This window comes from Podarcis gaigeae (assembly GCF_964106915.1).
Source record: "Podarcis gaigeae genome assembly, chromosome: 10".
NCBI classification, from domain to species: Eukaryota; Metazoa; Chordata; class Lepidosauria; order Squamata; family Lacertidae; genus Podarcis; species Podarcis gaigeae.
Window position 1 is genome coordinate 43,562,016 of NC_139686.1, and position 10,318 is coordinate 43,572,333.

At 44.1% G+C, this 10,318-nt stretch overlaps 1 protein-coding gene across 2 annotated transcripts in view; it reads right to left on the reverse strand.

The window, feature by feature from the left end:
- Nucleotides 1–9,984, reverse strand: part of TRHDE (thyrotropin releasing hormone degrading enzyme) — a 199,110-nt gene extending 189,126 nt beyond the window's left edge. The window contains exons 1-2 of one of the 2 annotated variants that reach the window (XM_083699066.1): nucleotides 8,821–9,984; nucleotides 883–1,156 (exon numbers count right to left, since the gene is read on the reverse strand). In XM_083699066.1, the coding sequence (XP_083555192.1) occupies nucleotides 883–1,156; nucleotides 8,821–9,689 (1,143 nt within the window). In that variant the 5' untranslated portion in view covers nucleotides 9,690–9,984. The remainder of the gene's footprint in view (nucleotides 1–882; nucleotides 1,157–8,820) is intronic. The other variant, XM_083699067.1, reaches the window with a different exon arrangement.
- Nucleotides 9,985–10,318: the final 334 nt, after the last annotated feature.

Below are 10,318 nucleotides of genomic sequence, written 5' to 3' on the forward strand. Positions count from 1 at the left end.
GTAGTGTGCTGCCTACATACTTAGTGGTGGTCTAGCATCACAATGCTCTTAGTGTATGTGAATTCTCAGAAAACAGACTGGTGTTATACTATACCCACAGGATATTTGGTTAACTAAGTGCTACTTCACAGGACACAGAAACCAGCAAGTCATGCCTTTCTTTCACCATGTGTACATACCACACGGAGCCACAATTAGCCCTTAGACTGGATCCACACACAATGTACATGTAGAATGCACACAGAAAAGAATACTCAAACTTTTAGCATTCCCTCAAGTAATCAGCTGCACTGTAGCTATGCTTGAAATATATACACTAACTCAGTGATGGCCAAATGTAGCCCTCCAGCTGTTTTGGGAGTAAAATTCCCATCATCCCTAACCACTGGTCCTGTTAGCTAGGGATGATGGGAGTTGTAGTCCCAAAACAGCTGGAGGGCCAAGTTTGGCCATCACTGCACTAACTGATAGTATGTGAAGCAGCTCCAATGAGAGATGGCTGAATGTATATATGCAAAAGCATTATTTACTTGTAAAAAAAAAAAAAATCATTGCCATGAACTGAAGGGAGAAAAAACCATGCACTTTAACACTTCTAAGAGAGACAAATTCCTCTCACAAACATCTGTATAACCTTTGTTCATATATGGAAGCAGCAATGAAAAGTGAAGGCAGATATTAATAGCCTGATCATAGGCTCTTTCTGCTTGTACTATAACAGATTCACCAGGAGGCAGAAAGGACTTTAAATGTAATAGATAATGAATATGCAAGCATTTTTTTGGGGGGGAGACATGTCATTTCCCTTCCCCCCGCTCAAAAAAGGAAGGTTTTTCAATAAATATATGTAAGCCGATTAAAAAAATAAAATAAAATACTTACCAAAACTCCATTCTTTGTGGTAGTCTCACGGTATGTAAAGTTGCAAACAGCCCAGGCTAGGTAATATGTGGACATGAGCGGAGTCTGTGAAAAGTGATCCGTAACCCATCCATCTTCTTCAAAAACAGAAGTTTCCACAGGCATATTGGACAAAGATAAATAGGTTGCTTGATGTTTGATGCTGATTTTGAACGTGGCCTTGTAGATGGGCTCATCAAAGCAAGGAAAGGCTTTTCTGGCATGGGTAGGAGAGAACTGCGTAACTGCAAGAAACCTGAAGACAAAAAAGATGGAAGAAACACTGATTTCTATTCAGATCTTAATGCAAAGATAGCTGGTAAAATAGTGAAATGTACAAGGGGGGGTTGGAATTGCAGAGTGATATACAAAATAAAGTCCCTATGAAGCATTCCCCAACACAGTTTTTATTTTCAGGTAAATTCTTCTGCTCGCTTCAGTCTGCAAGGAGCAGCCCTTGAGAAAGGATGCTGGCATTAAATAAATACTGAAGCACTAGATATAGTATTTATTTATTTATGTTGACATTTAAACCTCAAACCAACCGAACATCAGCCAGTATTAACCCCTACAAAGTAAAACAAATAACTACTGCTGCGTCAGTGATTTAATTACCCTCAGGGAAATCTCTAGGGCCTTCAGCGCTGACAGGGTACACTGGCTTCTTAGGGCCATATATAAAGTATTCTTGCTTAAGAAGGCTTTGGAGAGCCATTCTTTCCAAAAGTTGACGATACCTGTAAATCTCAGTAACACCTTCCCAAGCAACTGAATATAGTGGCAAAGTTGTGTACTGCAAGTAATGAAAGTATCCAAAGCAAATAAAAAAACAGCAGCAGATTGACATGATTGCATACAAATCTGTTTTATTTCAGAATAAATTTCCATGAAGGGGGAGGGGAGAGAAATGCTTTAGCATTTTAAGTACAAATTCTTACGTAATCCGCTTCTGCAGGCTCATTGTCAGAGAAGGCAGGTGAAGGAGTTGTAAAAGCCTGTTGCAGCTGAACTCCCCCCCCCCCCGGGGACATCTACCTGCCGTGGAAAGGTGGAGATTTGTAAGTGTTTACCTGTGGGGGAGGGGGGTTAAATGTATTTTGTTATTACAAAAGCACCTTGGGAATATCTATATCCTGAAAGATGAGATATAAATAACTGCAATCACTAAGTTATTTTTTAATTCATTACTATTGCAGAGTTGAATTGCAGAAGGGGACAAATCATGGATCTACCAGTAACAATTTGCTAACACTGCCAACATTAATAAAACACATCTCTGTTAAGAAAAAAATGAGGGCAGTTATATAAAATTATTGACCCAGTTCAAACACAATGCTAATTGTTAGAAAATGACCAGCAGCAAACCTCAGGCTTGCGCCCCTCCTCCCCCTTAAATGTTTCTACTTTAGAATAAACTGCAGTTTCCAATTACGTCTGAACTCAGGAAATTGTGGCTTATTCTAAATGTTGTTCCCTCATACAAATCGAGATGAAGTGCTCGTTTCAGATCCTAGTTTGTTAACTAACCATAAACAGAAGAAACCACAGTTCCCAAATTCAGATATACAGCCATACCTTGGTTTTCAAACAGCTTAGTTCTCAAACGTTTTGGCTCCCAAACATCACAAACCCAGAAGTGAGTGTTCTGGTTTGCAGACTTCCGTAGCTTCCTACAGCCAATCAGAAGCCATGCTTTGGTTTCCTAATGTTTTGGAAATTGAACGGACTTCCGGAACGGATTCCATTCAACTTCCAAGGTACAACTGTAATGGAGAACTGTGGTTTAATCAGCACCAACAGTGGAAGTGACCAATGGCATCGTCTCATGGGTGAGAGGGAATTTGCAAGCCCAGGGCTGTCTGTGTCATTATGTGAACGCTGAAGGTATTATCCTACCATGCAAAAGTCTGGGAAACGTGGACATGGCTATCTGTATCACAGCACTCTGGCCATGATTAAAATATTGTTAGGGATACCGACTTGCTCAAGATTACCTTTTAGTCCTCTGTCACTCTCTATTTTTGAGTTATGATATAAAAGATATGTTAGATATAAAAGACACACTCTGAGTTCAGTGTCCCTCATCCTTAAATCTGAATGTCAGACAGGCAAAAAGCATCTATCTTACTTTACTTTTTTGAACACTGTAATTTGCATTGAAGTGCATTGAAGGCACTATTCCATTTGCAACATTCTATCACTGTCTTAAATTAACAAGATACTATACTATTAATTGTTAGTTTTCAAGCAATGCATTTCCTATCTGAACTACGAAGTTTCACAATGTGAACAGCCTGTTAAAACCAGTTTTATTCTCAACGTCTGAAAAGGCTTTCCACACTTCCACTTGCCCGGTCACTTCCCCCCAGGAAAACCTGATCTCTACTGCTGAATTGAAGCAAACATCCATCGGGTTTGCTCTGGATTGACCTTTGCTCTGATTTAGCACTAAAGAACAGGTTTTCCATGGAAAAACAGTGGGGCAATGGCAAAACTGCTTAGACCTGTGCATAACAAGCCTTGGGACAAGCGGAAAACAGCTTGGACTCATGCTTTCTAGGCATGGGACAGGTGGAAGTATGAATGAGCCCTTAGATTACTCGGTATTTTGCTCTATCAAAAACAGAACTTTGGGGGTATGTATTAATAAACAGGCAATGTGAATCTTTACCTAAAGATTTCTTACCCTCTTGAACTATATTTCTGAAGGCCTTATTCAACTTTTCAGTATGTTACTTGTTGACTATCAATCTCAAGTGAACATTCAGCATCACTGGGAATCTAAACCACCTTGTTTGGGTCCATTCACTAAGAAATCATTGGCAGAACCCTTGTGATAAAAGCTAGCACTGCTACCGCTGTTATCCTAACCTTACTTAGCAGTTAGTCCCACTGATTTCAATAGGGTCTACTTCTGAGTAGACATGTATAAAATTGAATGTTTAAAATTGACATGTATAAAATAGACATGTATAAAATTGAATGTTTAAGTTGTCTTTCAAAATTAATTATCATAAATTCAGCAACATATGGTAGTAAAATACACATTCTAACATTGTTTAATTTATTTGCAGTCTAAAAGGCAATGGAATCAATGGGCTTATGTCCAAACAGGCAAAAATGCAAATGTTTGACTTACTTTAAATCTACAGTAAGATACGAGACATGCTTTTTGTCTTTAATTATTTAGGACTGGAACCGAAGTTTAGCTAGTGATAAATTCAGTTTTATGAAAGTTCTTAAAAGGCCATTTTCAGTCCTCAAAGCATTATACTAAAACACACATGCCAGAGACTAATGATTTCTTTGCATTAACTTCCCGACAAGTAACAAATGTTTATGTCACATCTGTTACATTCATGAAAATGCAATACGATCTCATCTGCAATGTCCCAATACTGCATGAAAGTAAAGGAGAGAAAAAAAATCACAGCTAGTGGGCACATTGGGGTTCTGAATACGTGGCGATTTCAACATGAGGTAATGTGCTCTGGAAGACATACTACAGGTCCTGACGATCAAAAAATCATTTATCAGAAAAGTACAATTAAATCAATTTTAACTGTCATGCTGTAATCTTGCATGTGCAATACAATCCTATGCATGCTTGCTCAGAAATAAATCCCACTGACTTCAACAGGACTTACTCCTGGATAAGTGTATACAGGATGGCAGTATGTTGCTCACACATAAAAACTTACACACACATAAACTGATGACAGGATTTAATCTTAAATGTGTAATTATAGTTATAAAAGACTTGCAGGTTGGCTTCTTTGCGTACAGATGACTGTAATTTTCAACTATCTTAATTCTACCTCTTCTATTAAAATGTAGACATGTTTTCTCAACAACTTGTCTATTTTGACACCTTGGGGGATATGAGGGGGGAAAGGAAATCAAGCAGTTAGGTGGAAGGAAATGTTGTGCTCTAGCAAAAAACTTATGTTCTAGCACAAGGGGTGGGTGGGTGTCTATATATATATGAATAAGCAATTCATTTCTCCACTAAAGGTGAAATAACCTGAGAGGCAAAAATTAGTATTTCTATGGTGCCATAGTCTTATAGAGAGATTTATGACTTTTGACTATAAAATCAAGGGCTCCTACTTTGCTTAAGGTTAATGCTCTGCCCTACTTAGGAAAAGGTTAGTACAACTTTCCATGAAATTGCATTATTGGGCCTCAGAGAAGAAGGTTGTTTGCTTCAAATGTACAAAACAAGTAAAATATGTTTACAAAACAAGTAAAATATAAAAAATTCTGCTACACTGTAAAACTATCAAAGTTTCACAATATGTTTCAAGTCTGCTGCATAAAACTATCAAACAACTTAAGTAAACTTTTGTCTGTGTTAATTTAGCTTTCTGATTACTAATTTCTTCAACTATCTTATAACACCATAGCAGTTATTAAATAATGTTAGCTTCAAACCATCTTGTGGCAAAGTACTACCAAGTTGCCACACTTTCTGGACTCGTGGAACAGAGTTCTAAATTATGGCGCTCTATAAAACTTTTCACATTTCAGAAAGGAAAACCATGCAGCAGGGAATTCTAATCCAAATGAAAAAATGGACTGTATGTGAGTTGTCATGCTTTTAGTTAATTTATCTCTGGACACTGGAGAACTATGTTTTAATTGCCATGTAAAGACTTTATGCTGTAAAATTTATGTACTAAATATACTGATCTATTAAAATTTTGCTACATTTCTTTTCTTCTTGTTGTATTTCACAGTTAACCAACATCTGAAAATAATACAAGTAAATGCTTTATATTTTAGTGGTGAGGTGATATACTATCACTTAGAAAAGTTTCTGAGAAAGACTGTTGATATCTTCCCCACTCCAATCTTCATGCAATAAAAGATTCAACATAGTAACACCTTCCCTGAAACTTAACTCTGCAAAGAAAACATTTTATATCAGCCATTATGGTGGATTAGACAAAATCCTAACATGGACCATGATTATAACACTGAGTTTTTAATATATATGTAATAACATTAGAAGGGACGCAGGTGGCGCTGTGGGTTAAAGCCTCAGCGCCTAGGACTTGCCGATCGAAAGGTCGGCGGTTCGAATCCCTGCGACGGGGTGCGCTCCCGCTGCTCGGTCCCAGCGCCTGCCAACCTAGCAGTTCGAAAGCACCTCCGGGTGCAAGTAGATAAATAGGGACCGCTTACCAGCGGGAAGGTAAATGGCGTTTCCGTGTGCGGCTCTGGCTCGCCAGAGCAGCGATGTCACGCTGGCCACGTGACCCGGAAGTGTCTCCGGACAGCGCTGGCCCCTGGCCTCTTGAGTGAGATGGGCGCACAACCCCAGAGTCTGTCAAGACTGGCCCGTACGGGCAGGGGTACCTTTACCTTTACCTTTAATAACATTAGAATGCTTAAAAGATGAGGCTATTGGCATAACTGAGCTGAAAGACAGTCTTCTTACTTTCTGGGTGCCAATTGCTTAAGTAAACCATTTGCTCAGCAGGGACTCTCAAAGAAATGATGAGGTTTACAGAATAAGATTCTGTGGTTGGATTTTCAATGACAAGCAGTTTAAAAATAAATTCAGTATAGATCTCTGCTAACAAAGCTAGCAGGAAACCGGCCTTGCTTCCTTTAAACTAGAGTCTCGCTTTCCATGTTTGATTTGCTGCATGAATAAAAACCCTAAGCCTGCACTTACACAGACTTGTGTGTACGTGGTGTCTCACAACCAGAAGAGGCACAAAGCTCTCAGAGTTGCCTCAAACTCTGTTAATAAAACCCAGCCAGAAGGCAAACAGGTGAAAAGTCTCTTTAAGTCCCATTCTTATGAAAGGAAAGCCAGTTCTATGAATTCTGTTTACATTTCTACAAATAATGTGAATCAGATCCATGTTACAATATTTGATTACATTCGGCTCTTAGTGTACATTACTATTTTGTTGGAGAGCTCAAAGTTAAAACACGCCTGTCCCTCTGACTGTAGCATATGATGAAAAGTTGCTGATTCATGTATTCTTTGATATGTAAGTTCATATAAGTAGAACCAGATAAACACTTAAGGGACTTTAAAATGCAGACTCTAGGTTTCGTCTTAGTTGATTAAGGGGCAAAGCACCCATTTAACCCCAGTAAGAAAGCCCCAACTCCCCCTTCTCACTTGCAGACTTCTCTTGGGAGGGTGGGATCTGCACATGGCAGAGAAGCGACTGCTTAACCCACCTCCCACCAGGACTCTTCTGCTGAAGCTTCCATCTTCTGCTGCTGCTCCCCCAGCCCCTACCCCAGCCCCCACCTTGCAAACACAGGTTTCAAATGCCACATGTGCAGTCCACCAGGGCTTCCTTAAACATGGCTTTACAGTAACATAAAGTTGGCACCTAAGTTGCCAGGTTAGTGCAGTGAACTGCTTTGAGAATCTTACACACATCACAAAATGTATCTTCAATACACTATGGTTCAAGTAGCCTATTTTGTGGGAAGTCCCTCATTAGTAACTTAAAACTTTAAGTTACAGATAGGTAGCCGTGTTGGTCTGCCATAGTCAAAACAAAAAAAAATCCTTCCAGTAGCACCTTAAAGACCAACTAAGTCAGTTCTTGGTATGAGCTTTCGTGTGCAAGAATTGTGCATGCACACGAAAGCTCATACCAAGAACTGACTTAGTTGGTCTTTAAGGTGCTACTGGAAGGATTTTTTTTGTTAAAACTTTAAGTTCTCCAAATCTATCTTCTTTTTAGTTTAGTTTTTTTTTTAAAAAAAAAAAGCATTGTTCTTCCATTTTTATCAGTTTTTCTGTTTGTTGATTGTACCAATGAGAGAAAGTGAAGAGAGAGAGAAAATTAAGGGGATTAAATGTGGTGGGAGGAAATTACGCTGAAGTGCAGGAGAAAGTGGCAAAGCTAGTCAAGTACTGATTTTCTAGAATCCTGAATGCCAGCTGCAAGTGGTTCTCAAGTTCTCTCAGTATCATATCATAGATGTTGCCCGGTGCCTAGACAAATGAGCTTATCAGGTGATCCAAAATGAGAAATCCTACCTTTCGTGCTTTTATAAAAGCCAGTGCCACCCACACCATGGGAGAATTAACTATGCAGGACTGCCTGCTTTTTTTTCGTGGTTCTTCCCAGGGCAAGTCTCTCTGATGTACTATGAATTCCTCTGCTCTGACATTGCCTTCCTGTGACACAAAAGCAGGGGCAGCGCCATGGGGACCCCAGCATGCAAAGGCAGGTGCAGAAGAATAAAAGGAGAGCCCTGGTGGCCTTTCAATGTGACAGCCACATCCCAAGAGACCTTCTCTCTTTGTATCTCAGAATCAAAACATCTTAAAGGGCAGAAGTGTCAGCTGTAAGATCTATAAGATAAAGAGTCCGGTAAGTCTATAAGGGAGATCCCACATTTTGCTCTTCCTGCCTCCAGGTTGCAAGGTCCTAGCTTCCCACCACTATCAGCCTCTCTTCTGGCAAGGAGGTTAAGAGATATATATGTATTTTAAAAGCCGGTGGGTAAATAAATATCACATCTGTGGGATGAGTTTTAGATGCACATATAGGAACCTAGCAAGCCTAAATACGGAATGTGGGGAGGATAGTATTTAAGTTATGATGGGGAAAACTTTTGCAAAAGTATCCTTTTCTGAGATGCTCAGAAAATCCATTACCCAGGAACAGCCATAAAAAAACCTACTCTCTTAAATAAAGGGAGTGGGGCTTTAATGAAAACTACGGATTGAAAATCAAGCTGTTGTGGATGCCAGGAGAGAAAAGGGGGCGGCTCCTATGGTTTCCATTTTTATAGGGAATAAATCGGGGAACGGGGATATCCCTTATGGATGGCATCTGGGACGAATGGATTCCTGCGCTGAGTCAATACAAGCGGGGAAATACTGTAGCGGTAGTAGGACCAGGGATCAAAGGGTGGGAGCGGGGTGCCTACCTTCTCTCGCCGTAGAGCACGTAGGAGCTCCGGAAGAAGCCCAGCAGCTCGTTCTCGATGGGCGCGCTGTAGATGATCTTGAGGTTGTAACTTCTGTGCGCCTCCAGGCTCCGGTTGAGGACGACCACGAAGACCTGCGTCTGCGGGTAGAGGAAGAAGCTGGAGACGCGCAGGGCTCCGGCCAGCCGGTCCTCGGCCACGCGGGCCGCCTCGACGTGCATGCGGTGCGCGTGCAGCACGATGTAGCGCGTGGCGTTGAGGCACTCGACCTGCACGTTGACCTCGCCGCTGAAGGTGAAGTTCTCCATGAAGGCGCTCAGCATCAGGTTGTAGTGCAGGGGGCGCAAGTGCCCGGGCAGGCGCAGCTGCGTCCAGGGCGGCTGCTCCCGGCGCCTCTGCCACTCCTCCTCCTCCTCCGCCGCCGCCTCTTCCCCTCCAGGCGCCTCCGATTCCACTCCTCCGCGGCCAGGGGGCTCCCCGGCGCTGGGATGCTTGCGGCGGGCACTTCCTGCCGAGGCGGCGGCGGCGGCGGCGGCGGCTGCTGCAGCTTCTGCCGGGACGCTCCGGTTGCCCGCCCTGCCTGCTGGGCCGTCCGCGTCCCCGCCGCCGCTGCTGCTGCACTCCTCGATGCGCACGCTGAGCAGCACGGCGATCATGGTGACCACCAGCAGCGCCAGGATGGAGATGGCGAAGCCCAGCACGAGGCGCTTGTGCACCGTGATGTGGCGCTCCGTGGTGCGCGGCCGCACGGCCGCCGCGTCCGCCCACTGGCCCGAGAGCCCCCGGCTGCCGTTCCTCAGCGCCGCGTCCTCCTCGATCATCATGGGCGTCAAGGAGAAGCTCGCCTCCCGCTTCTCGGCCAGGGACATCAGAGGAGCCACAGGGACGGCTCCTCCTGCGCCGGGGCTGCCGCCGCCGCCGCCCCCCGCCGGGGCCGGGAAGGCATGGGAGAAGCTCCCGAGGAGAGCAGCTAAGGCGGGAAAAAAGACTGAGAAGCACCTCGGGAAGAAGGGGGAAAGCTCGCCCGACTGCTTGCTTGCTTGCCCTCCTGTTCTTTCTCTCTTTCCCCACCCCGCCTGCTCTCTCTCTTCCTCCTCCTCCTCTTCTTCTCGCTCGCTGTTGCCGCAGCCGCTGCGGGTGTCACTTTGCGAGGCGCCCCATCGCACTCCCTAAGAGCCGCCCCGGCGGCCGAGGGAAGCCTCCTCCTGGCGCCCCATGTGGGAGGAAGGCGGGAAAAGGGGGCGGGGGGAGGGGCCGCCGCCGGACCCCCCGCGGAGCGCGGATTGGGCAGCGCCGAGCTCCGCTCTTCAGGGCGCCCGGTGCGCTCCGCTCAACAGGGCGCCGCCGCGACGCCTCGCTGCCATCGCCGCCCTCAGCGAGCGCAACTCTTCCCTTCCGTGCGCGGCGGGCGGCTGAGGACGAGGGCAGGCGAGGAGAGCGGGCGGGCGGGGACTCGGGTTCCTGGCGTCCTTTCGGCTCTCTCCTCACACTCTCGCCG